The sequence below is a fragment of the Osmerus mordax genome, chromosome 16, assembly GCF_038355195.1.
Source record: "Osmerus mordax isolate fOsmMor3 chromosome 16, fOsmMor3.pri, whole genome shotgun sequence".
Taxonomy (NCBI): domain Eukaryota; kingdom Metazoa; phylum Chordata; class Actinopteri; order Osmeriformes; family Osmeridae; genus Osmerus; species Osmerus mordax.
The window spans coordinates 11,794,279-11,820,835 of NC_090065.1; the positions used below are offsets into that span (position 1 = coordinate 11,794,279).

The 26,557-nt window shown below is 52.2% G+C and overlaps 2 protein-coding genes across 2 annotated transcripts in view; one reads left to right on the plus strand and one right to left on the minus strand.

Annotated features, from left to right (window-relative positions):
• Window positions 1-15,298, plus strand: part of LOC136958941 (low-density lipoprotein receptor-related protein 8-like) — a 41,922-nt gene extending 26,624 nt beyond the window's left edge. The window contains exons 6-19 of the mRNA XM_067253097.1: window positions 4-253; window positions 1,805-1,927; window positions 2,191-2,313; window positions 4,780-4,899; window positions 5,444-5,569; window positions 8,430-8,601; window positions 9,193-9,417; window positions 9,633-9,751; window positions 9,896-10,035; window positions 11,595-11,736; window positions 12,156-12,308; window positions 12,446-12,739; window positions 13,642-13,710; window positions 14,961-15,298. Of these exons, the coding sequence (XP_067109198.1) occupies window positions 4-253; window positions 1,805-1,927; window positions 2,191-2,313; window positions 4,780-4,899; window positions 5,444-5,569; window positions 8,430-8,601; window positions 9,193-9,417; window positions 9,633-9,751; window positions 9,896-10,035; window positions 11,595-11,736; window positions 12,156-12,308; window positions 12,446-12,739; window positions 13,642-13,710; window positions 14,961-15,298 (2,394 nt within the window). The remainder of the gene's footprint in view (window positions 1-3; window positions 254-1,804; window positions 1,928-2,190; window positions 2,314-4,779; window positions 4,900-5,443; window positions 5,570-8,429; window positions 8,602-9,192; window positions 9,418-9,632; window positions 9,752-9,895; window positions 10,036-11,594; window positions 11,737-12,155; window positions 12,309-12,445; window positions 12,740-13,641; window positions 13,711-14,960) is intronic.
• Window positions 15,299-20,033: 4,735 nt separating this feature from the next.
• Window positions 20,034-25,996, minus strand: LOC136958942 (KN motif and ankyrin repeat domain-containing protein 4-like). The gene is made up of 9 exons (XM_067253098.1): window positions 25,945-25,996; window positions 24,253-25,797; window positions 23,315-23,390; window positions 22,766-23,119; window positions 22,561-22,645; window positions 22,228-22,447; window positions 21,939-22,081; window positions 21,645-21,845; window positions 20,034-20,861 (listed from the first exon to the last, which is right to left on the minus strand). The coding sequence occupies exons 1-9, from the start codon at window positions 25,961-25,963 to the stop codon at window positions 20,769-20,771; spliced, it is 2,736 nt and encodes a 911-aa protein (XP_067109199.1). The 5' UTR covers window positions 25,964-25,996; the 3' UTR covers window positions 20,034-20,768.
• Between the last annotated feature and the right edge of the window lie 561 nt (window positions 25,997-26,557).

Below are 26,557 nucleotides of genomic sequence, written 5' to 3' on the forward strand. Positions count from 1 at the left end.
CAGGTCCGCTGCAACTCGTCCGAGTGCGTGCCCGTCATGTGGGGCTGCGACGGGGACCCGGACTGCTCCGACGGCTCCGACGAGTGGCCGGAGCGCTGCGGCGGCGGCGCCCACCCCTACCCCCCCCCCCACGGCCGCAGGGCCAACTGCACGGCCGGGGAGTTCCGCTGCGCCAACGGGGAGTGCGTGCGGCTGGCCTGGAAGTGCGACGGAGACCCCGACTGCAAGGACAAGTCGGACGAGGTGGACTGCCGTGAGTGGGACTCCGTTTTGTGTGCCAGCGCCATTTTAGATACTGGACGGTGTCTAGGTACGGTCGCGCGTTCCCGGGGAAAGGTTTGACGTTCGCCGCAGATTCAGACGCGCCTCACTGGGAGTAAACATCGTTTGTGTTTGGTTTTTCGTATCCCTACATAGGTTAGTCATGGACGGGTTGAAGTTAGCAGAAATAGCCGTGACGCACATATTTCTCGTCGTTCTGCTTCTCTGCTCTGTGCCGCGATACATTTTCACCAGCCAGGCACAGGATACGTAGTCTACTGAGTTTGTCTTTGGCCGAGAGGGTGACGTTTGTTCCCTGTGATAAACACCGGGGTGAGATCAGCCCGGCGTGATAAAACAGGGTTTCCCGTCTGCAGCAGCAGGGGGCCCTTGAGGCGTCGATGGTTAGAGTGTTAAACCCAGATAGTCTTTCCCCTTCATCCCAAAGAAACATATCAAACACGGCTCGCTCTCTGCCGTATCATAAATGCCAGTTAGCAGCGATTGATGTTATTTCAGCCAGGCCTGTGTAAAACAGGCGCGTGCCAGCCAGTGTCCGGATGTTGCTAGGCAACCGCTTAACGTCCATGAGCATGTTTAAAAGCCCTGTACTGGTTGCATGCCCCATGACCGTTGGCGACTGGAGATACTGCCAGTGTGTCTTGACATAGTGAGTCGTAACACAGCAAACACTGTTTGTCCAAGGCCAGGTAACCGATAACGCGCAGTTAAGCAGCTCTGAAGGTTAAGCAGTGAAGTAAAGTTCTTTAGCTTTACCAATATGGGCGTCGAACACCTGGCTTAACCAACTGAGCCACATGGAGCCACAATTAGCTGACAATGAAAAGCCAGCCTTTGAAAATAACTCATAATAAGAAGAATGTTTGAAAGACAACAATGCCCAATAAGATGAAACCATTTCTGTGCATGTGCAGGAGTGTATACGTATCGGTGTATGTGCTATTCAGTGTGCTGCAGTAGATTATCGGCCTAATCAAGGCGGCAGCTCTCAGATTGATCTCCCAGATAGAAAGCCAAGCTTTGCTGGGAACATAATCACTTTCTGTCTGTCTGTCTGGTTGGACCCTGCTCCCAGCTCCGCCTGTGCTCACAACCTGCTCAACTCTAAATCACAGCCCCAGGTGTTAGATATTGCTTTTTAGTGTGTCAGGGGGCCATCGATGAAAAGCTTGTCTGTGTGGCTGGTGGGGATGTGAGTGTGTTGGCGGGGCAGCTGGACGGCATGCTTAGCCTCCATCTTGGGGCCTGATATTGAAAATCATTCATCACAAGCCCACGGGTTAACTGCCTGTGCTCCAGTCGGCCCAAGCACCGAGTGTGGATTGAAAGCGTGAATGACGCTGAGGGATGTGTGGGAATGTGGTGTGTGGATGCAGTCTTGCTTTAGTATACTTGCTTTAGTACTTTGCTTTAATGTAAAACGTCTTATTTCTTTCTGGTGATGTGTGTGTGTGTGCGTGCATCCGTGTGTGTGTGCGATTGCGTCCATCCGTGTGTGTGTGTGTGTGTGTGTGGGATGCAGCCCTGCTGACGTGCCGGCCTGATGAGTTCCAGTGTGGAGACGGTGCCTGCATACACGGCACCAAGCAGTGCAACAAGGTCCATGACTGCCCCGACCGCAGTGACGAGGCCGGCTGTGTCAACGGTACGTCCACCTGTCTGTCTGTCTGTCTGTCTGTGTGTCTGTGTCTGTCTGTCTGTCTGTCTGTCTGTGTCTGTCTGTCTGTCTGTCTGTCTGTCAGTCAGTCTTTCATATTAAAACCTTGGTGTGTCACTTGATCCTAGTATTCCTGTTAGCTTCTAGTACGACTTAAATTTAGACAGTAAACTTGTATAATGTTGAATAGAAGCTTCTTTAACCACCTCTGCTCTGTTCTGCTCGGTTGTCTGGTCCGATCTCTGCTACAGCCACCCGGTGTGAGAGCCCCCTGAAGTTCCTGTGTAAGAACGGCGAGTGTATCGACAGCGCCAAGGTGTGTGACTCAGTGAAGGACTGCAAAGACCGCTCTGACGAGCCCAAGAAAGAGTGCGGTGAGGGAAGCAAACACACACCACACATGCCTCACACACACACCACACACGCATCACACACCACACACGCATCACACACACACCACACACACACCACACACGCATCACACATGCAGCTGGGGCGACACTTGGATTCCGAACCCTGGGGAGAGTATTCTCTCACCTGGATCTGTTGAGGGCGCCACCCAGCAGTGTAGAGGACCGGAGAGACTAGACTCGGCCACTTAGACCCACCTGGCCCACTCTCTGCTTTCTTAGAAATGCAAAGTCATGTTTACAACTAGCATCAAGGCACAAGGTACAACAAAGCACATTCAGTGTCTGGGAAGGCATTCTGCTTGGCTACTGAAGCCAGAAGGGGACGAGAGTGCTCCTGTGTGCTCAGCCACGTCCACAGGAGAGGGGCCCCGTGTTCCTCACAGCAGATGGGTGACTATCTATCTCCTGCTCCTGTGCGTTTCAAAGACTTGAGGGCCTGACTCAAATTAGTGCCAGCTTCAACTGATCAAGAGAATAAAAGCTTCTTCGTTCTCATTACCATCAAAGCAGAGAGAGAGAGAGAGAGAGAGAGAGAGAGAGAGAGAGAGAGAGAGAGAGAGAGAGAGAGAGAGGGGGAGAGAGAGACAGAGAGAGACAGAGAGAGACAGAGAGAGAAAGAGAGAGAAAGAGAGAGAGCGAGATGTCGGTGCTCTCTGATGTGTGTGTGTGGAGACAGAGAGAGAAAATTAGAAAGCCAGGTAGAGATGGAGGGAAGGAGAGGGAGGGAGGGAGCAAGAAGATTGAGCGTCCTGTCCCTTACCCTCTAATTCTGTCTCACACGTGTGTGTGTGTGTGTGTGTGTGTGTGTGTGTGTGTGTGTGTGTGTGTGTGTGTGTGTGTGTGTGTGTGTGTGTGTGTGTGTGAGGACAAAAGCCAGGTGCTTAGTGGTGTAGAGCAAAGCCTGGCCTAATTGTTAATGACCCTGGTTGTTGTGGGGTAGCAGACAGACAGTCCTGGGGTCTCTTAAGGAGGAGAGGAGAGAAGGGGGGAGGAGAGGAGAGAGGGGGGGAGGAGAGGAGAGAGGGGGGGAGGAGAGGAGAGGAGGGCGCACCTGGCCTCGCTGCTGCTTAGTCTGGAAGCACACTCGACACAACACGCTTACACGCGGCTGAACACCCGCACGTACGCACACAGGCATACTGTGCAGCACAAACATCTTCAGCCTCCAGTGAAAAGAGGTTTAGTTTTTGGCTGGATAGCAGTGGGAGGAAGGGAGGGATGGATGGAGGGAGGGAGAGATTGAGACCGAGGGAACTATTCTGAAAGAGATTGAGAGTTAGAGAAAGTGGGAAAGCAGAGAGGCCAAGGAAGAAAAATGATGATCTCTATTTCTCTCTCTATTTCTCTCTCTCACTCCTTCTCTCTCTCTATTTCTCTTTTTATTTCTCTCTCTCACTCATTCTCTCTCTCTCTCTCTCTCTTTCTCTCACGCTCACTCTCTCTAACATATCAGCCTCTATTTCAGCTCATTAAAAGCGTATCCACAGACACCTACCCCATCCCACTGTTCACTCAACCTTCCACTTGCAACCTGTTCTCCAAGAGCTGAGCTTGTGGGCAAAAACTACACACACACACACAGTACAAACACATACCAAAACATTCACACAAACACGCACACGCACAGTACACACACATACCAAAACATTCACACAAACACACACACACACACAGTTCACGCACCAAAACACACACACACACACAAACGGTACACACACACATACAAACATATAGAGTACACACTCACATACATTAACATGCACAAACAAACACACCCAGCCAGGATAATGAGATTGCATTTGCTGCCTCAACCTAAAAACAGAGGCTATTCCCAGGCATTCAAGTATGCTTTTACAGTATGTCTGTCCCGCTTGAAATGAACTTCTGCTTTTATTTATGAAAGATGGGGCATCTGCTTTCAACAACACCAGGAGCGTAGGTGCTTTATCCATAAAAGGCTGAGAGTGAGAAAGACTGCAGAGAGAAAGAGAGTGAGAAAGAGGAGAGAGCGACAAGAACTGTGTTCTTTAGCCCAGGGGACATGGTTGTCGACCTCTAAATCATGTCTATCCTTGAAAACTGTCCAGAAAGCTGTTACAGTTTCCACACATATTCCCTCTGGGGGATCCCACTGTCACACGCACACAGACGCACACTGTTCCTAAACCTCCTCCTCAGGCCTAAAATAGAAGCATGGAGGCTCGGGCCGGGTTTCAATCCTGTCGCGTCCTTCCCTCTGACGGCTCCTGTGAGAGATCTGTCTGACAGGACTGGGTTGGTGCAGCTCCATCCACCTACCTTGAACAGAGCTGGTCGATACAGTTGAAGTCTACGGTATCTGGCAGTGCCTCACCTCTCCATTGATGAGGCGCTGTTTTAGCCGCAGTGATTAGTTCCTTGCTGATCTTTTTGCCCCCCCCCCCCCAGGGCTCAACGAGTGCATGCTGAACAACGGCGGCTGCTCCCACGTCTGCGTGGATCGACCAATCGGTTACGAGTGCCAGTGTCCCCTAGGTTACCAGCTGCTGGATAAGAGGACGTGTGGAGGTGAGGCTGGGCATGCTCGCGCGCACACACACACACACGTTACACATATACAGACACACAGACGCGCCTTCGCGCGGACACACACACACGTTACACATATACAGACACACAGACGCGCCTTCGCGCGGACACACACACTCGTACACGCCTACACACACACACATACTTTCTCTTTCCTCTTAGCTCTATCATTTGCCGATCAGACCCAAAGGAAAAACACTGTTATCAGTTCTGAGAGGGCAGGTTTCCTGAGTGAATCCGGAGTCCACTGTGTCTCGAATGGCCTCTCTGTATGACAGCATGTAAGGGAGGGTCTCTGCATTAAAGCTACTAACTTGATTTAGCTTTCAGTCCACCAGAGAGATCAATTAGCTCCAAGTTGACCGACCCTCCTCCCTTCATCAAAAGCATAGCCTATCTCTCTCTCTTTGTCTCTTCCACACACACGAATACAGTACACAAATACACGCACACAAGAACAGGACACTTCCATTGTCTGTTGAATTGACACTCCCCCCCCCCCTCTCCCCCCCCCACCCCCCAGACATAGATGAGTGTGAGAACCCTGCTGCCTGCAGCCAGACCTGCATCAACTACAAAGGAGACTTCAAGTGTGAGTGCTACGAGGGCTACGAGATGGACCCTGTCACCAAGACCTGCAAAGCCGAGGGTGAGTGAGGGACCGAGAGACCAGGAACCCCGACCGCAGGACCCAGGTTCCCCACAGAACACTCATACAGCCAGTGGATGTGAGCTCTCCAAAAGAGTTTTTGGAACAACTTTTTGTCGAGGGATCAATTATTTCTCCTCTCAGATAAACCCGTCGCTGAGCTGCCCTTAAGGATTAAAAGAAGAGGCCAATGTTATGTTTACACTTTTAAATAGCCATTTCCTAATTGGCAGGAATGAGTGAGTCACGCTCGCACAGACAGAATTGCCCCTCAAGCCTGGCGACTGCTGTGATTTTATGACTCTCATTAAATTGTGTTAATATCATTTAGCATGGCTGTGTGTGTGAGTGCGTGTGAGAGAGTGTGCTTGTGTGTGTGGCGGTCTGTGTGTGTTCGAGGATTGTTTAGCTTTACTGGGAGAAGCATTGCCGACTCAGATGTAAAAAAAAAAAAACGCTCTTGGGAGAAAGAAAAAAAACCTGCAGTGACAACCGAAGCCAAAGAGAGAGAAACTCAATTTTCTCCTCTGAGGGGAAATGTTAGTATTGTAGTGGCAGACTCCTGACAGTCTCACAGTTTTGATAAACATTGACAGAGGGAGTCTGTGAAACCAGCGGGGAATCGAAATAGCAGGTAATTTAACAAAACTTCTCCTCCCAGAAGCCATTTCTACCTGTGTGCAGATATCCTGGAGAAGGCTGCAGACACTGAGAAGAATGCATAGGTTGTGTTTGACAGCTGATGCAGAATGGCAACACACATACATACATAGACATTGATATGGATCCAGACAATACAGATATTTAATTAGTCAAAAATGAAAGGTTCAAATAGATAAAGTCGTTCGTGTAAGGAAATCAGTCCATTGAATATCTTCACATTCCAAATGTTTTCCTGCATATTGAACAAGATTTCATTTGAGCCTCACAAACACCCGACCAACACTTAACATTACAAAGGAGATGGGAGTTCTCCAGCTCCTCTCTCCGCCCTTCTGTCGGATACACCCGGGGCCAGAGGCTCCACGTCCCGCCACGCTAACCCCCAGACAGCCTCTGCCACGCTAACCCCCAGACAGCCTCTGCCACGCTAACCCCCAGACAGCCTCTGCCACGCTAACCCCCAGACAGCCTCTGCCACGCTAACCCCCAGACAGCCTCTGCCACGCTAACCCCCAGACAGCCTCTGCCACGCTAACCACCAGACAGCCTCTGCCACGCTAACCACCAGACAGCCTCTGCCACGCTAACCCCCAGACAGCCTCTGCCACGCTAACCCCCAGACAGCCTCTGCCACGCTAACCCCCAGACAGCCTCTGCCACGCTAACCACCAGACAGCCTCTGCCACGCTAACCCCCAGACAGCCTCTGCCACGCTAACCCCCAGACAGCCTCTGCCACGCTAACCCCCAGACAGCCTCTGCCACGCTAACCCCCAGACAGCCTCTGCCACGCTAACCACCAGACATCCTCTGCCATGCTAACCCCCAGACAGCCTCTGCCACGCTAACCCCCAGACAGCCTCTGCCACGCTAACCACCAGACATCCTCTGCCATGCTAACCACCAGACATCCTCTGCCATGCTAACCACCAGACAGCCTCTGCCACGCTAACCACCAGACAGCCTCTGCCACGCTAACCCCCAGACAGCCTCTGCCACGCTAACCACCAGACAGCCTCTGCCACGCTAACCACCAGACAGCCTCTGCCACGCTAACCCCCAGACAGCCTCTGCCACGCTAACCCCCAGACAGCCTCTGCCACGCTAACCCCCAGACAGCCTCTGCCACGCTAACCCCCAGACAGCCTCTGCCACGCTAACCCCCAGACAGCCTCTGCCACGCTAACCCCCAGACAGCCTCTGCCACGCTAACCCCCAGACAGCCTCTGCCACGCTAACCCCCAGACAGCCTCTGCCACGCTAACCCCCAGACAGCCTCTGCCACGCTAACCCCCAGACAGCCTCTGCCACGCTAACCCCCAGACAGCCTCTGCCACGCTAACCCCCAGACAGCCTCTGCCACGCTAACCCCCAGACAGCCTCTGCCACGCTAACCCCCAGACATCCTCTGCCATGCTAACCACCAGACATCCCCACGCTAACCACCAGACAGCCTCTGCCACGCTAACCACCAGACATCCTCTGCCACGCTAACCACCAGACAGCCTCTGCCACGCTAACCACCAGACAGCCTCTGCCACGCTAACCACCAGACAGCCTCTGCCACGCTAACCCCCAGACAGCCTCTGCCACGCTAACCACCAGACAGCCTCGGCCACCGCTGCTCCTGACGGAGGGGAGTCCATTAGCCGGCTGGCCTCCCTTTTTATTCAGACTTGTTTACCCTCATTGCTAATGACTGTATCGGCTGTCTGTAGGTGTCTGTGTGGAGGTGGTGGGGGAGGGGAGGGGGGGGTTCTGGCTGTGTGTGAGTCAATGACCTGTTAGCTCTGTCCCTCTCTGATCCATATTTACCAGGGCGAGATAATGGACAGGGGTGAGGTTAACATCGCACCCACAGGCTGGTCGATGGAGAGGCTTTTCAGCCCTTCCGCATTGGAAAAGAATATCTAGCGCCCTTGTACGAGAAATTGGAACCCCCGCCCGGTTGTATTGAGGTATCCACGTTGTGAAGTGGCGTCTGGGCCTATCGACTGGGATGAGCTGTAAACTGGTCATTTGGGAGCAGCGCACCGGACTCCCTGGGCTTTCCAAGCAGCTGTGTTGCTTTGTCTTCTGCACCACGACCAACGGCATTCTAAACAAAAGTCATGCTGGAGGCTGTAATCTCACCCAATCTAAGCTTTGTGTGTCTCCTCTCCTCCTCTCCTGCTCTCCTCCTCTCTCCTCTCTTCCAGGGAAGAGCCCCTACCTGCTGTTCACTAACCGTCATGAGATCTGCCGTGTGGACCTTGTAAAGAGGGACTACACCCAGGTGGTGCCCACTCAGAAGAACGTGGTGTCCCTGGACGTCGACGTGGCCAACCACCGCATGTTCTGGTGCGACCGCTTCCACCGCAAGATCTACAGGTAGGCCCCGGCCCCACGCCACGTTAGAGCTGCATGTTAGAACCACATGTTAGAGCTGCATGTTAGAACCACATGTTAGAGCTGCATGTTAGAGCTGCATGTTAGAACCGCATGTTAGAACCGCATGTTTGAAGCACTTCATGTTAGAATCGCCCCTGAACTGCCCCAGTGAGAAGCGCCCCAGAAGGACTGCCCCAGTAAAGAACCCCCTCTAAATAGGCTCTCTCCTGCCTTCACTGACCACGACACAGGCCCATGAAACAGACGCCCTGAGGCCACAGCCAATCCTGCTTTCATACGTGTCTGTGCGCGTGGCAGGCTTGTCTAAACACTTGCCCTGCCCTCATTGTAATGTGTCACATTACAGGGGACTCATACATCCTTTCATTATTTCTGTCTCATCTCATTTCTGTCCGGTTTTTAATTGCTCATTTAATTGTGTCTGTTCTTATTGTCATTGTGTGTTATGTTTTATGATTCGAAATTGCACTGTACTGTAGCGCTTTGACCGCGACCAAAGCATAAAAGGGATTATTATTGTTATTATTATGACTATCATTGATGTTATCATTATGTCCTCTCCTGGCCCAGCTCGCTGATTCAGGAGGCGAGTGACCCGGCCAGGCAGGCCACCCTGCTGGACTCCCTGGTGTCCCCGGAGGGCCTGGCCCTGGACTGGCTCCAGAACAACCTGTACTGGACCGACTCTGGGGACAAGAGCATCTCGGTGGCGTCGGCCAACGGCGCCAGGCGCCGCGTCCTCGTCACCACGGAGCTGAGCGAGCCCAGAGCCATAGCCCTGGACCCCCACCACGGGTGAGGCGCTGTGTGGGTGTGTTAGGGTGTTTGGAAGAGCTGTGTGTAAGGGTGTGTGTGTATGTGTGTGTGTGTGTACAGTAGGTATGTGTGCTTGGTTGTGTTTTTTTGTGTGAGTTGGACCATTTGACCCCTTGCTGTTCTATATATGTCACTGTATAGCACAGCCAATTGTCTGCTCTTGTCTCCCTGGTGTGTGTGTGTGTGGTGGGCAGGTTCATGTACTGGTCCGACTGGGGCAGCAGAGCCAGGATAGAGAAGGCTGGCATGAATGGGGTGGACAGACAGGTGCTGGTCTCTGACAACATCCAGTGGCCCAATGGCATCACCCTGGGTAAGGCCTGGTCACCACACACACACACGTGGTGCGGCTGATGGGATGGTGTTTCAACGTGGTTCTTGGTGCGGTCAACCATACCTGTTTCAACAGTGTTTGAAAGGCAGGTTACTGATTGATGCGCGCGCGTGTGTGTGTCAGATGTGGCTAACAGGCGTCTGTACTGGGTGGACTCCAAGCTGCACCTCATCTCCAGTGTGGACCTGAACGGAGCGTATCGTAGGACACACCTGTCCTCAGCTGAGAGCCTGGGACACCCCTACGCCCTGGCGGTGTTTGAGGTGAGTGTGTTAGGGGAAGGAGGGGGGGGAGGGGAGGGAAGGGGAGGGGAGGGGAGGAGGGGGGGAGGGGAGGGGAGGGGAGGAGGAGGAGGGGGGGAGGGGAGGGGAGGGGAGGGAAGGAGGGGAGGGAAGGAGGGGAGGGAAGGAGGGGGGAAAGGGAGGGGAGGATTGGAAGCTGTTTGTGTTTTTGAGTTGGACCCATAAACAATACAAGCCGGTCCCCTAAAACATCTTAAGCATCCACCACTTTGGAGTCACAGTGAATCCCCGAGATAGGAGGTTCCGGTCTGAACACACACACGCACACACACACACACGTACACATACACACTGCATTCAGGCTGTTAAAGCTCTGCCACACTGGTTGGTAGACAACCAGATTAAAGTTTCATTGCTGGCCAAGCCATATCACACACTCAGGCTGGCTGTCTCCCGTTTTGGTGTGTTTGTGTGTCTTTGTGTGTGTGTGTGCGTGGTATAAAGCTACCCATTGGTGTGTATGGGACTGTCAAAGCCAGCTGAGACATTGTGTTAATAACTTGGGCTTATGCTTTTGAGGGAATACCGAAAAACAGACAAAAGAGAGAGACAGAGAGAGAGAGACAGAGAGAGAGAGACAGAGAGACAGAGAGAGAGAGACAGAGAGAGAGGGACAGAGAGAGAGAGACAGAGTGAATGAGACAGAGTGAATGAGACAGAGTGAATGAGACAGAGTGAATGAGACAGAGAGAATGAGAGAGAGAAAGAGACAGAGAGAAAGAGACAGATCAGCCCTAACAGTGTTGAGGTCTGGGACTGAGTTTTTCACAGATCAGTCCAACTACAAAGCTGCTAGCTTAATGGGATCTAACTCCCTGTCAGCCGACAAATACACTCTGGAGACGGCCATAACAGGGCAATTTTGTACATTTGAGCTTTCTCAAATGAAAATGCCAGTCCAGACCAGCACGTCAGCGGAGAGGAGAGGAGAATAAGGAGGAACACTAAGAGCAGAGACAGACCTCAGATCAGAAAGGTAGAATTATAGACATCCACCCGCCCTTCTCTGAGGAGGAGCTGTGAATCACACACCCGATTGTGCTGTGTCTCTGCGCTCCTTGGGGGATTACACAGTGGTTTCCACGGCAACCGCCGATAAAACGACTCGGGTCCTCCATCTGTAGGATCTCGCGGTGCCGATAAGGAAGTAAACGGCGAACAGGAGGCAAGAAATAAATCTCTAACCACAGGTTTGAAGTGGAGCTCTGTCTGGAGCTTCTACCCCCTGCGGACTGGCTAGTTTGCGACTGAGCTCTATCGCTCGGTCACAAACATCACACAGACAAGTTGCAGGGGAAATAAAAGAGAAAGAGAAAGAAACACACTGAGGAATTGGGTGTAATTTTTACAGTACAGTGTCTGCCATTTCCTCTTCCTGTAAGAGTTGGAGTAAGTGTGCCACAGGTGTTCGAAAACAAACAAACCTGTATGGTTTTGGCTCACCTGCCTTTCTCCCTCCTTTCTTCCTCCTCTCCTCTCCTCCTCCTCCTTCGCTCCTCTCCTCCCCCCCCCCCCCCCAGGACCGTGTTTACTGGACAGATAGAGAGAGAGAGGCGGTGTACAGCGCTAACAGGTTGACGGGTCAGGACATCAACACGCTGGCCGAGAACCTGAACGACCCCCACGACATAGTGGTCTTCCACCAGCTCCGCCAGCCACAAGGTGTGTGTGTGTGTGTGTGTGTGTGTGTGTGTGTGTGTGTGTGTGTGCGTGCGTGCAGCATGAGAGGATGCGTGTTTATGTATGCGAGTTTGAGTGTGTGTTTCCTACAAATACATGTGCGTGTGAGCATATGTTTTTTGTTCATACGTGTGTGTGTCTAAGCATTACGTGTGTGTGTGACACTACTGTGTGTGTGACAGCGTGACACTACTGTGTGTGTGTGACAGCGTGACCCCTAGCTGTGTGTGACCTTTGGGGCTCCCCAGCTTCATGTCGGAGCAGCAAATGAATCAGCAACGAGGCTCGATAAGGAGATCAGAGCCTCACAACGTCCTTAACCTGATCGCCCTCGCTCACACCTGTCTATGTGTCTTCCTGTGTGTGTGTGTGTGTGTGTGTGTGCGTCTCCACCCCCCCAGGCCCTGACAGCTGTAACCTGGGGGGCGTGGCCAACGGCGGCTGCGATTACCTGTGTCTGAAGGCTCCCCAGATCACAGAACACTCGCCCAAGTACACGTGCGCCTGCCCGGACGGCCAGGACCTGGGCCCCGACATGAGGGGCTGCGTGCCAGGTCAGCCTCTCCCTGCCGTCCCTAACAGCCAGTCTTTGGGCTGGCAGTGTACCTTACAGTCACTTGCGGAGTAAATGTGTCTACTATGTACGAATGCAGAGCAGACACAGCTATAGATTCATCTTCTCTCCTCTCAGCTGTCTACAACGCCACCACTCCCCCGACGATAAACGTATCCGGCACCACGGCGCCGGTTGCCAAGGACCCAGCGGGGGTGTCCCAAGCGGATGCCGTTCCCCACCTGACCCCGGCCCCTTCCAGTGCCCCGGAGCCCCTGGCCCCCCTGGGGCCCCTCAGCCCCCGGCCCGGGAGGGAGGGGGCGGGGGCTGGGGGCTCCAGACCCCCGCCTGCAGCCTCCGTCGTCACCTCCACCCTGGCAGGACCTGGGAACAGCAACGTGCTGAAGGAGGACAGCAACCTCTCCCACCACTGTGAGTGTGTGTGTGTGTGTGTGTGTGTGTGTGTGTGTGTGTGTGTGTGTGTGTGTGTGTGTGTGTGTGTGTGTGTGTGTGTGTGTGTGTGTGTGTGTGTGTGTGTGTGTGTGTGTGGATATAGGTGGCCGTTGGTGTGTGGGTGAGAGTGTGTGTGAGTGCGTGGGGTGTAGGCGTGAATGCCTGTTGAATTAATAACAGGCTTTGGATTATATAAGGGTCGTGAATGGAACAGTGTTGCTAGCACAGCAGTGAAGTAGTATCACGGAGGCCATGAGACAATAGAGGTGGTGGTGGGGGGGGGGGGCGGGGGGGGGGAGAGAGAGAGAGAGCTGTCACTTCCTCCTCCATCTCCTGCCAAAGACCTCGCTCCTCAGACTCGCACACACTCGAGTAATGTCACTAAACCCCGTAGCCTGCATCCATAATGGCGCCATTAAAGTGAGATATCTACACGGCGACTGGTCACGCCTGGCTGTCCCTAACGAGGGTGATGGATCACATGACGTCCCCCTCCGAACGGCCTGCCCCTAAACTGATGACGTGGGGATATTTTGTAGGTCAATCAGACAAGGGGATGCGCCGTGTGCTTGTGTGTGTGTTTTCCGTGTGTGGCTGTGTGTGTGTGTTTGTGTGTGTGTGTCTGATACAGTTGAGAGCGTCGTGAGGTGACTTTGTACTAATGGAGGCTTTATGTAGATTATGCAGAGAGGGTCAGGGGCAAAGCCAAGCTAACTCAGCCAGAGGCCCGGCCATGTGGGAAGGAGACTTTGAGAAATGCTAAATGTCAAATCACTTTCCATCCCGTCTTCTCTCTTTGTCTCTCATCTCTCTGACCCTCTCTCTCTGACCCTCTCACCCAAACACACACACACACTACCATCCGCTTGTCTCCCCTGTAGCTGGCAGTGAACATTTCCTTCTGGGAGAGAACCTGACAGTGGCTGTTCTGGGGGTGGTCATCCCCATAGGTAAGTCCAGTCCAGTCTGTCCACTCTGTGTGCTTGCCCCCACCCTCACCCGACCACAGCACCCCTCCCTCCTCCCCCCAACGGTCCCCCAGGGCCTCTTACTCAGCCAACAGCTCCTCCCTACTCTCCGCGACCCCCCCTCCCCATCCACCAGCAGATGGCCTTGCCTGGAGACAGGGCCACTCTGGACTCATCTGTGCCCATATCAGACACTCTGCCACCACGCATCCCCATCCCACTGTGTTGTGTTGGCTGCATCTGAAGCCAGAAGGAGCCTCAGGCTCCTCTTGAAGAGCCCAGGCCTGGTCTGGGCTGGTCTGGTCTGTCCTGGTCTGGTCTGGTCTGGCCTGGTCTGGCCTGGTCTGGCCTGGTCTGGCCTGGTCTGGCCTGGCCTGGTCTGGCCTGGCCTGGCCTGGTCTGGCACGGCTGTGGCGTAGGTATCCGAGACACGCTGGCTTTCCCCAAAGCCATGGTCAGATCCCCTCTGGAGCTGGAGGACAACCAGGGCACACAGGTAGCTGGGGGGCTGAGGGGACGAGGGGGGGATGAGGGAGGGGGGGGGGCGACTTGAGGACGTTCAGACCAAGGTGAAGCAGATAATGGAATGAGCTCAAGAGTTTAACGATGTACCAGCTGACTAGCCCCGCCCCCTCCCTCCTCCCGTCCTCCAGTAGGTATCATTCGACACCAACAGGAGAGGCTATGCCCTTATAAGGGCACCAGGGCCCCTCTTCTCCCCATTGCAGTGATATTGTTGTCATGGTATCAGAGCGGTAGGTATCAGATCAGTAGCTGTGGCAGAGCCTTAAGGAAGTGACCTCGCTCTTCTCATCCTCTGAATGCAGAGCAGGTGTGGCTCATTAATTCCAGCATGAAGCTAATGCTGATTAAACTCCCGCCGCTGATAGCTGAAGTGTGTGGAAGTGTCGCTGTCCGGCGCGCAGGGATTGTTTCACGCATGCCTTTACTGTAGTGGAGGCACCGCAGGGGGGAGAAAAGCAGGGTTCACGTTCCGTGTTCGCCCGCGAGCGAGGCGAAGGTGCTTTCATTCAAGGCACCCCGCGCAGAACAGCCTCGCTCAGCCCCCCCCCCCCCTTCCACCCCCCATACCCCCTCTACTCTGTCCCTCGCATGTCTGCACCCCTCCCCCCCTTCCCCCCCTCTCTGTTTCTGTCATCTCCATGGTTCTCGCTCGCATCCGTTAACGCCCACGCCCTGTCCCCCTGCCGCTGTGTGTTAAACGCATGCAGTCCCTATCGTTGCCACAGTGGTGTTCGGCCTGGTCTGCAGCGGCGTCTACCTGGTGTGGCGCAACTGGCGGCGCAAGTCCACCAAGAGCATGAACTTCGACAACCCCGTGTACCGCAAGACCACGGGCGAGGGCGAGGAGGACGAGATCCACATCGGCCGGACGGACGGCGTGGGCCACCACGCGCACCACCACCCGTACCCCTCCGGGGTGGGGGTGGTGGGCGGGGGAGGGAGCACCTGCCCGCAGTTCATCGCCCTGCCACTGGGGGGCAGCATGCCGGACCCGGGGACTCACTGGTACACCGAGCAGCCCATGCTCTCCAGTGCTGCCAAGTGACCAATGGGAGACCAGGGGGTTGGTGGGGGGTGGGGGTGGGAGTGGCATAGACAAGATGGCCGCCCCTTGGGAAGATGGCTGCCCGCTGTAGGCACACGCACACACAGAGAGGTTGGGGGGGGCCGAGTCTGGAGGAGGGACAGACGTATCACCACATCGAGCCGTCCAGGTCCATGCGTGACGGTTCCTGCGTCTTGGCCCCATGCTTTATGGGAGTTGCAGTCCACTCTAGTCCTGACTCTTTTTCTGAAACTCTTGAGTACCGATTTATCTTAGTCGAGTTTCTCTTATCTTCCCCCCTTGACACTGTGCTGGAGAGGAGGAGATACTGTACCAGCTCTGCTCCATATCTGTTTTGATCTGTTACATAAGGGTGAGATATAACTATCTGTCTCACGTCTCAATGACACGGCAACAGCAACTTTGATAGAAGCGTGTCCGCCTGATGACAGCTTTCACCAAGTTTCAAGGACATCAAAAAAAGGTGGAGGAGTCGCAGCTATTTTCTCCTCTAAACTGTTGTTCAAAATCACTGAGCTAGGTGAATTCACATCATATGAATATCTTGCTATAGAGCTCAAAACCGAATCAATACTTTTTGTTATTATATATCGGCCACCCAAGCAATATTCATACAAGAATTATCTGAACTATTATCACTATGTGTCACTAGATATGACAAAGTAGTTTTAAACGGAGACTTAAATATCCAAGTAAATAAAAAAGCAGACCCAAGAACTATTGAGCTCTTAAATCTCCTTGACAGTTTCAATCTAACTCAACACATAACAGACCCAACACACCGGCACGGAAACACACTAGATCTAGTGATAACAACTGGACTAAATATCAATAATATTTCAATAACTGATCTACCCCTCTCAGACCATCATTATATACTTTTTAATGTGGAAATTATCCTAACAAAAACCAAAAAAGAATTCTTAGTCCATAGAAGATATTTAGACGATACAGCTATGATGACATTTTCTGAACAATTTGCTCTATATGAGCTTACTATACTTACTTACTTACTTACTCAGGACGGGACGGGACGGGGGGGGGGGGGGGGGGGGGTGAAATTGGGTTTGTCCTTGAGGTTTTAAATTTAGTCTCCTCACTATCCCTGAAGGACTTCCTTCCTCTCTGGGGGGTTGTTTTAGGAAGGAGAACTAGGGCAGCACCTTGGTCATTGGTGGGACAATCTGAATAGGTTCTCCTGACTGTGAGCCACAGAGATGGAAGATGTCGTTCGGAAGGGGGGGAGTGGGGGTGGCTGAGTGGTATTCTGGAGCGTAGGGGTGGGGGGGGGGATGTATGGTTCAGACTGGAGGAGGGGGGGGGAGGTATTTGTTATTATTGAACATGGTGGGGATCGTGGGGTGAAGGGAGCTGAAATTGCTGGCTCGTTCCAAGGAGCTGTGGGCGGGAGGCTGTCTGTGAGGATGTCTCGCTGTCGGAGGGAGAGCGGCGGAGCGCCGGGTCTGCAGAGGCCATTCATCTTCAGCCACTCAACTCTGCTGTTTGGTGATTTTGGGGGGGAGAGGGAGAGGGGGGAGGCTGCGGGCTGTGTGGTTGGTGAATTTGTCATCTGTATTTTGGGGGATTTTCCCCCCCCACCATCTGCTTTCCTCATCAGCAAACACGCACACATACAAAATAACATTCACGCACACCCACACAGTACACACACGGGCAGACGGAGTAGACGCAAACTGTCTACACACACTCACACACACACACACTGACCCTCTGCTCCCATACTGAGCATCTCATCCTCAAGAGAACACAAACAGAAAAGCAACAACAACATCACTCGCCCTCTGACAGCCCACCCACCCACACTGCCACCCACCCAGACAGCTAACAGGCAGGCTAGCCTCCCCACCCCGGCACCTCCTCCTCGGCCCGTTTCTGAGGGCGATGGTGGGGGTCTGGGTGGGGAGGGGTGAAGGCTGACTGAAGCAGGCCTGTCATGTGTCCCGGTCTCAGGGGAGAGGGAGCCGTGATGCGTCTGAGCCAGGTGGGATCCTCCTGGCTCCCAACACGGGCCTGTCCTTTGTCCGCTCGCCTTTTGTCCAGTCATGAACACCATCCCTCTGCTCGGGAAATACAATTCCTGGTAAGATGGGATGAAATAGGATTTTGGTGACCCAAGGGAGCTGTGGGTGTGTGTTTGGGTGTGTGTGTGTGTGTGTGTGTGTTCATGCATGTCAGTGTTTGTATTCATCCCACAGCCATATTGGAAACAGTTTATACACTCTCCGTTGCACAGCCCTCTCAGAATGCCTTCTGTTCCGTTGTGATTTACATGGGAGAGCGACTGGAGTGAGTGTTTTGTGTGTGTGTTTGTGTGTGTGTGTTTGTCAGAAAGAATGCACAGGATCGTGTTTGAGACCTGAGAAGCTTCGAGGGTGCTTTTTCAATCATTGATTTGTAATGTTTTCATATTGCAAACAGTTTTGATAATGTATTATACAATTATGTAAAAGAGAAGCTGTACATAAGATTTTAAATAACTTAAAAGTGTTGACAGTATATTAATTTATTTGTATAAAAGAGCACTGCACTCCCCGATTGTAAGAAATATAAATTATCCACCAAAATGTTTTGTGATGTTCTTGACGTGCTTCATTTGATATTCCATTTCTGTAGAATCTTCATTAATTTTCTTATTGAATACGTAAAACAATGTGTTTTCCCTCAATGACCTCTTCATTACAGATTATGTTTTATTTTATTGCTTTGCAACATTTCCATTTGAAGTAATGGAACAATAACTCAAATGACTCGCATCATTTTCAGTGTTTCTCGGAGCACTTTCGGAATTCGTTTTTGTGTGCCATTATGTTTAGTTTTTGTTATTTCTCTATCATGTTTAGATTTAGTCAAACAACTCCTGTACATGCAAAAACAAAATGTGTAATGAATGCCAAACAGGTCCCACCTTTTTATTTAACTGCGTTGTTATTTGGAATATCTCTATATATTGATATATAAAATTTGACTGAAAAATCTCTTGGAGGTTTGAGTCTTCTATATAATTGCTCCTCCGAGCAGTTATTTATTAAGTGGCGAAACCATGGCAACCCTTAGGTGTGTGCACTATCACATTAGGACTGGCTAACAGAACTGTAGCTCTCATGGCAGGAGACAGGACACAATGGAAAAAGATGTGAGGGGAATTCAGTCAATTATCATAACTCCATTTCCACATTAGGAAAGGAAATTACACAGTAGATATTTTTTACAAACCCATATTTAGCTTCAGGGCTGGGGCCAAAGATTAAGTTTACTCAGATGGTGACCTATCAATGGGCAATAATGTCCACAAAAATTACCCCAAAACGTCCAGAATTCTAATTATGGAAACTCAAAATGTACTGTAGCTATTTTGACTTAAAAAGCTATTTAATTCCTACAATATCAGACAATATTATGACATACATTATGTATGTTGAGGAAAATAACAAAGACAAAGGGAATTTAACACAAGTTCTGCTATGGTTACTATGGTTACCCTGTCATAAAAACAATGAATAAAGATTTGTGACTATCTTGGGTTTTGATCGTTCAAAAAAAAAATCTGTCACAAGACCCCAAACATGACACAACTTGAGTTCCATCCAATATGGACAAATACCCCAAACCAGCATCCTCCATTGACATAGACAGGTCCTCATCTGCTCATTCGGTCATAAAGACACAGACGTTCTAGAATGCAGGTCGGCCCTTTGTCTTCATGTCCTTCCTCACGCAGACATGATGGGGAACCTCGCACCAGCCTTTCTGTAGAACACACACAGCTAGTCTGTACACACATCTGAGGTTGACACCTGCAATCTATTAGTTAGTGAAATTGAGGGGGGGGTGTATGCTGTACACGCATACAGTAATGCACAGTGTACCTTACATTTATTCTTGAACAGGTCTACTACATTGTCGGGGTTCATTAGACATAGTATGTCAGTATATCGTATAGTAGTAGTTATATGTCTCAGACTATATGAGATCTAGAGTGCGATACTATGATAGGATTTTGTGCTGAGTCCTTCATCACTCTCTTTCCATCTGTAGTTCTATAGGAGGGGGTGGGGGAGTGGTTGTGTGGGGGGGGGGGGGGGTGGCCAGCAGCAGGCGGCAGCAGCCCGGGGGGGGGGAGACCCCAGGGGAAATGCGTGGCTTTGCTGCGATGGAGATAAAGCCCAGCCTCTAGTCACCTGGTCCCTCTCGTCTTATCTCCTACACTGCCCCTCACACCCCTCAGCAGGAAACAGCCTGGCCCCTCACACACACACACACACATCCACTCTCTCACACACACATCCAAACACTCACTCACCCTCACGCACTCTCGGATCAGGATGGAAAGCCGCTAAAACTACTGATTTATTATGGCTGACTGGGGCCTTCTGTTTCACAGGCCCGGAGGAGAGCAGGTGAATCTGAATGTGTGGAAGTGCTCGTCTGTGATGGGTCCTATCGAGGAGAGCGGTAATATATGTATGGCTTACTACAGAGGGATTATATCTAATCCTAGACAAAGTGCTGCCAGAAATCAGTGATATCAAACACAGGCAGTCAAGTTTTCAATCTGAGCTCGTCATTTTAGAGCAGTGGACAAGCACTGCCATCTACTGGTTGTAATTATAGCTTTACACGTACTGTTTGCAGAAAGCTCCAGGTCAACATTCAAACATGGTCATTTAGGTGGAATGCCCCTCATCAGTTATAAACGCCTTCATTGATTTTATTAAGAAACATCCGCATGTCAGATATCTTGCTTTGTCGATAGAGCAACGAATACAGAGCGATGAGCTGAGACGTTAGCTGACAGGCTCTGCAGGAGAAGATAAGCCATGGAAGTGTCCCTCTGTTTTTGGCATGCAACATTTGATACGTTTGACAAGTTCAGAAAAGCACACGACCGGGACACGGAGACGAGCTGCGATTACAGCATCATGTTAAACAAACGCTCCCATTGACTGAACCGAGCAAACAACAAGGAACATTTACCTCACGTATTTAACATCCGTTTGTATAATTACATTCACCCACTGTGTATAAAGCTACCAGACCTAAGCTGCTTTTCAAACATGCAGCATCGACACACACATTCTTCGAGTATTTATAAGCATTGGCACTTCAGAAATACAATGCAACATCATTGACTAAATGCGACTCTGAAGGGCCAGTCTAACAGCATTGATCTGTGCAATCAATTCAGTGATCCATCCAGCTAGAGTCCCAGACCCACACATCCATAACGTCTACACTAGCACTTTATGTTTTAATCTACACTTAAAGCTCCCAACCATGTCTGCCCCCAGCATGGTTTACTGTTCCAACAATGAATGTCCAAACAGGAAACTAATTGTTGCACACTAGAAGAAGGCTATGGATTCGAGATGTCAAGGACACGGTTTGGTCTGTTCCCAGGTCTCTAGCGAAACGTAGATGTGTGCGTGTATCAGAGTCCCCTGGCCTTGGCGTGGGCCTGCAGCAGAGCGGCCGTGTCACCGTGGGAGCCCTGCAGGGCGATGGAGAGAGCAGTGCGCCCCCGCTGGAGAAGGAGAGAAACACACAGACTAACAGTCAGATGTTGGGTGTAAACTCAAATGAATAATGGCTATAGTATGAAACTCGAAGCTGCTCAAAGTCCTGCTTCACCTAGGCATTTGACAGTGACACAAGTTACCCCTGAATAAAGCTTTCCGGTGAATAAGCATGACAAAAAAGGCTTGATGGCCTTTGTCGAGTGGGCAGGACATGATTTAATTAGTCTGCAGCGTTGGCCCACGTCAAGACAGGAGGCCCTCAACAGAAGCACTCATGCTCTTATCCCGCACTACTCTATAGGAAGATTTGACAGAGTAAAGGATTTGCATCCTTCTCTCTCTCCCCCCCCCCCCCCCCCCCCGTGCCTGCCTCCTCACCAGAGATAAGACTGTGTTAGCGGATTAGCTCAGCAGAGCTCTGTCAGGTTTCTACCACAATGGGTCGGATTAATCCTCGGAGGAGAAAGCTCTATTCTGGCCTCCCCGAGACTTCAGTCAAAGACCTAAGCTGCTCTTTCAGTCAAAACACTAATAACTGGAGAGAGAAGAAAGAAACCTGACAGTGTGTCACTATGACATCACGTCTGCTCAGTAGTACCGTAGCTTGCTATTGAAACGTCCGGTTTGAACCCCTCAAGGTGTACTTTCACTCTTTGCCCACTAGGTGGGGTATGAGGATATCATTTACATCGGGGGACTTGAACCTTGACCGGAACGGCCTCTAGTTTCAGCTGTGGGTGGCCGTGCGTGCTGACCCCTGTGTGCACGTGGGTACTCTGCGTTCCTACCCGGTCTGTGAGGCCGACGTCGCAGTGGTCCCGGTCCAGCAGCAGCCGTGCGATGTGAGTGTGTCCCCGCTCGCTGGCGCACATCAGCGCCGTGGCGCCCTGGCGGTCCTGGACGTTGACGTCGGCCCCACAGCTCAGCAGCAGGCGCACCATGACCACGCGGCCGTGCCGGACCGCCAGGAACAGCGCGCTCTGACCCACCTAGTCACACACATGGGGAAAGGCAGTCTTTATTTCCGGGTGGTTCCGTGGCTCGAAGGTGTCGGGTCGTGCGACGGGAGCCGTGCGAGGGACCTGGCTGGAGCGGGCGTTGACGTCGGACGTCTCCATCAGCCGGTGGACCGCCTCCAAGTCCGCGGGGCTGTCCGGGGCCGTCAGAGAGGCCAGCATCACTGCTGTGTAGCCCGCCTTGTTCTGGAGGTTAACCTCGCACACTCCTGTGAGGAGATGCCACACGCACACACGCTCGTGAATGCATGGTTAATGAGGATCTAGTACTGTGTCCCTTATCCAGCATACTGCAAACAAATAGCACCTCTGTTTTTTGGTCAAACCCACACACTATTGTCTCTCACATATTCACCTGTGTCCAGTAGAAGGCTGACGATGCTGTAGTTGGAGTGGGACACGCTGTAGTGAAGGGCGGTGTTGCTGTTGTCGTCGGCCAGGTTCACCAGGAAGGGCAACAGAGAAGGGGTCGTCGTCTTCACTTCCCTCAGGTTCAGAGCCACCCTCGCGGCTGAAGAGTCCTCCTCAGCCGCCACCTTGAACCAGTTCTGGAACAGCACCACAAGGGCCTGTCTCTGGAAGATAGAACGTGTCCTTTTACAAAACAAAGTGTGATTTGGGTGCTAGAAAGCCTCAGTGAGCGACAGTTCCCTTAGGACTAGAACGTCCTTCCAGTTGTCGTGCGTACCATCTCATCATTGGGGTTGTCCATGTTGTCCATGTGGTCTTTCAGGAACTGACAGGCACCCATAAACTCCCCGCTGACACTTTCTCTATGGGGACAAGTTCAATCCCGTGAGAGTACAATTTACAAAAAACAAACATTTACTGACTGAAACGGAGCTAAAAAAAAAACGAAAACGCTAATGAAGGTTGTGGCCTGATTCCCTTACATGCCTGGAGGTTGTCCAGGGACAGGCTCGGAGCATGGCCCCGTCCTCATCTCCTCCTCTGGGTCTGCTGTGTCCGTCCTGGTGGGGCTCTCTGGAGGACCAGCGTCCACAGCCACGCTTCCTGCTGTCCTCTCTGGATCCTCCCCTCCGACTGTCTGCGCCTCAGGCTCTGCTCCCCCCACGGGCCCCTCTCCCCCCACGGGCCCCTCTCCCCCCACGGGCCCCTCTCCCCCCACGTCCGGTGTGCTGTCCTCAGGGCCAGCTCGTGTTGGACTACCATCCCCCCGGCCACCGAGGCTGCTTTCCCTCTCACAGCCCCCAGTGGACGATTCCTCGCTCCAGTTAGTTACACATCTAAACACAGAAACAATGAGGCTCTCTCAAAGGACATTGGTGGAAACATTGCATCCATTCTCCCATATAGACAATTTGTTTATCTTTTCCCTAGCCACTAGCCATAGAAATACTCCTGTCGCATACTGCAGAGGGAGGTTTTAGGGTAAACCACAGACAGGTTAGTCAGTTAATAAGGCAGAGGTGTTTACTAACCCCTCGTCCTCAGCAGCAAAGTGCAGGTTCTTGGACGTTCTGGCCCCTCCGTTCCTCTTCATGATGGATTTGGGGGCTACCATGTGGAGACAGATGGTGGAGACATATATTTAAAAAGACAGCCACTGCGGTTAAACCGTATTATGAGAGAACACACTTCAACAGCACAATTCTACGTCACATAAACTGTTAGCTGTGAACACATTAATCAACAAATAAACAACTTTGTGTCCCCACAAATAGCTAGATCATGGGAAATGAGTTAGTTAGTCTTTGAATGCACTGGGGAGGGAGAGCTTCAACGATTCAGAATTGTTCTTGTTAGCTTTGTAATTATGATGAAAGGCCCCTATTCTAGCTAGAGTTAAGGGAAGTCGTGGTTTGGGTTTGAGTCTCTTAGGGGCTGAGTCAGGACATTCCATCAGGGAAAGAAGAACATTTCCCCCATGAAATACAAACGGCGAGGAGGAGTCTCTGTCATCAATAAAAACCCATCAAGCCAAACCAACTACAACCATCAATTTACACTGAATAGTAAATTGTGGGTCTCCATTTGGCCGAGGATAATCGAAAAAGATGTGGTTTCTGTTACACGGTAATGGAATTTGTGTGCAATGACTTCTTCAGCATTGACTTACAAATCAGACCCGAAGTTTCCTTTGTTTTAAGAGTAACCCCTAGCTATGAGAGAAATGTGCTGATAACAGCACAACTGGAGTTCAATAACATTCATAGATGGGTTAGATTACTATATTGAAATTCTAATGAGTAGTGCGAAGGACAGCAAAAGTCTGTTTCGCTTGAGCCAAGGCATAGTTTCCTCTCTAATTCCTCCGTACCTCTGTTAGTGGTTCATCTCTCCTTCAGCAGCAGTATTTACATTTACATTTAGACTTTGAATATGTTTTCTCAGACAGAGAGAAGAGAGTGTACTGCACCTCCATGTTGTTCACCCTCAGGGTGTCCGGGGGAGTAGGAGGAGGAGAGCGTGTGGATCAGTCTCATCATCTCCTGCTGGAGCGAGGTGACCTTGGCGTCGGGGTGTTCCAGGGTCTCGCCCCTCCCTGGTTCTCCCCCCCCGCACAGGAGCACCCACTGCTGTTCCAGGAGATGCTGGATCCTGCTCACATGGAAGGCCGCCTCCCCAGGGTCCGGGCCCCCTTGTGGGGCCTCCTCTGGCGCGTCGCTCGCCTGGACTTCCATGGACCTTCGGTTGGCTGAAGCCACGCCGTTGTGGTTCTCCTCTCCATCTTTAGGGTCGGTCGAATCGGCAGGGGTCGGGGCTTTTTCGTTCAACCCACCTGAGGTGGACGGGCCGCGGTCCAGCGATGCCGCGGAGGTGCGTCCTCTCGTGGTGCTCTCCTCCCCGTCCTGGTCCACGGCCACCCTCTCGGCTCGGACCCACACCCCGGTGTTCCGGGTCAGCTGCTCCAGCCGGTCCTCCTTCCTGCGCCTCTCCTCCAGCTGCTCCCTCAGCAGCGCCCTGGCCCTCTGGAGCTCCAGGCTGCTCTCGTGGAGCTTCTGCTCCAGTGCCGCCACCTTGGCCTGCAGAGAGGTCACCGTCAGCAGCTCGTCCAGGTCCGTGCTGGTCCTCCACTCGTGGCTGGGGTTCCCGTCCCCCTCCGCCATGTCGTGGCCGAGGGGGGGGAACACGAGGCTCTGACTGTCCTGTCGGGGTCTTTTGAGGTCCGAGGTGGCGTAGGGGGGGTCTTTGGCGCCGTTGGCCGAGGTTCGGGGCCCGGGGCGGGGGGCCAGGCCCAGGCGGAGCCTCTCCCTCTCCTCCTGGAGGATGCAGATCTGAGCCCGGAGCTCGGGGACGACCCTGACCTCCAGCTCCAGCTCGCCCACGCGCTCCAGGGCCTCGCTGAGGCGCCGCAGCGTCCCAGAGAAGTCCTGGCCTGGCGGGCCGCCATCCGAGGAGCGCTCCGGGCAGTAGGAGATGTCTTCGGAGGACGTGTCCCTCCCTCCCAGGTGGTCCCGGGAGCTCCGCAGACTGCCGGGGTCCTCCGTGGACTCGGAGCCCTTCCTCAGGTGCACGGTGAGAGGCAGGCTGGAGGCTCGGAGGAGGTGAGGCCGGATGTGCTCCCCCAGAGACTGCTCATCGAAGGCCCTGATGCTGGCCTCCATTTCGGCCCGAGATCTGAACCCTCCCGGAGAGGCCGGCGACCTGCCGTCAAAGGTGCAGGATCCGTAGCCGTGCTGGCCCTCCAGGAGCCGGGACCTGGGGGCCAGAGCGCCAGTGGAGCCCCAGGGGCTAGGCCGGTAGCCGTTCCCAGAGAGGCTGAGGTACCGGGGCAGAGTACTGGACCTAGGGCCCCTGCTCCGCCTCTGGATGTGGACTCTCTTGATGGTGTTGCCCTTTTCGATGTCATCCACATACTTGAGGAAGTCCAGGTCTAGACGGAAGCCATATGGTGTCTCTACGGAGTATGGTGGTTTCCCCTTCAGTCCATTCTCTGCACCTGTAGGGGATAAGCCATTTCCTATGGAAACATCACGGTTTAAGTAGTTGCTTCTGCTAATACAGAATATGGTCATTTTTAAGATATGGCATATGTATGTAAAGGAATATACAGTATATATGTAAATGCAAAAATTGAACAATGTTGTTGTCTCAGAGAGACCTTTACCATTTGGTTTGTCCATCATTTACAGCTTTCAGTTGTTGGCTGTGTTTGTTGTCACATGATCTGGTTATGACTACCTGATATCTGTGGAGACAATAGAGAGAGATTCCTTGAAATGACTGGTCATGCACTAGGATGGATTTAAAAATGTATAAAATCAGAAAGTGGTCATTAAGGAAGTTTCTGTGAACTATCTAAACATCATTTCTGTGTTCAGACCTCAGTGTGGTTGTGATGTTGGTATGAATATGAACTTGTGGCTCAACCCTGGTATTTTCAAATCATGATTCCCTTCTTATAATGAGGGGACAGCTAATTAACTTGACAGTCACATTCACCCAAGCATTTTCCGTCACTGCCTGTTCCTTTCTCTCTGTGTGTGTGTGTCTCTCTCTCTCTCTCTCTCTCTCTCTGTCTCAGTTTCCTTCTCTCTATCCATCGCCCCCTCTTCCAAACACTCTTCCTTTCATCCCTTATTCCCAGAGTCCTACAGGCCAGTGGGGCTCAGCGGCTGCCCTGATGTTCTCTTGATTATAGCCCTGCCGTCCGTACAGAGACCTGAAAATAACTCCCAGACTGTTGGGACCAGTCACCATGGTCCGTGGAACCAAACACA

Bases quoted from the DNA above. Each gene is read 5' to 3' on its own strand.
- LOC136958942 (XM_067253098.1), bottom strand. The intron at 23,391-24,252 runs GTGCAGTACACT...TCCACATGGTAG, and splicing joins TGAGGGTGAACAACATGGAG to CCCCCAAATCCATCATGAAG. The intron at 23,120-23,314 runs GTTAGTAAACAC...TTCTGTGTTTAG, and splicing joins TTTGCTGCTGAGGACGAGGG to ATGTGTAACTAACTGGAGCG.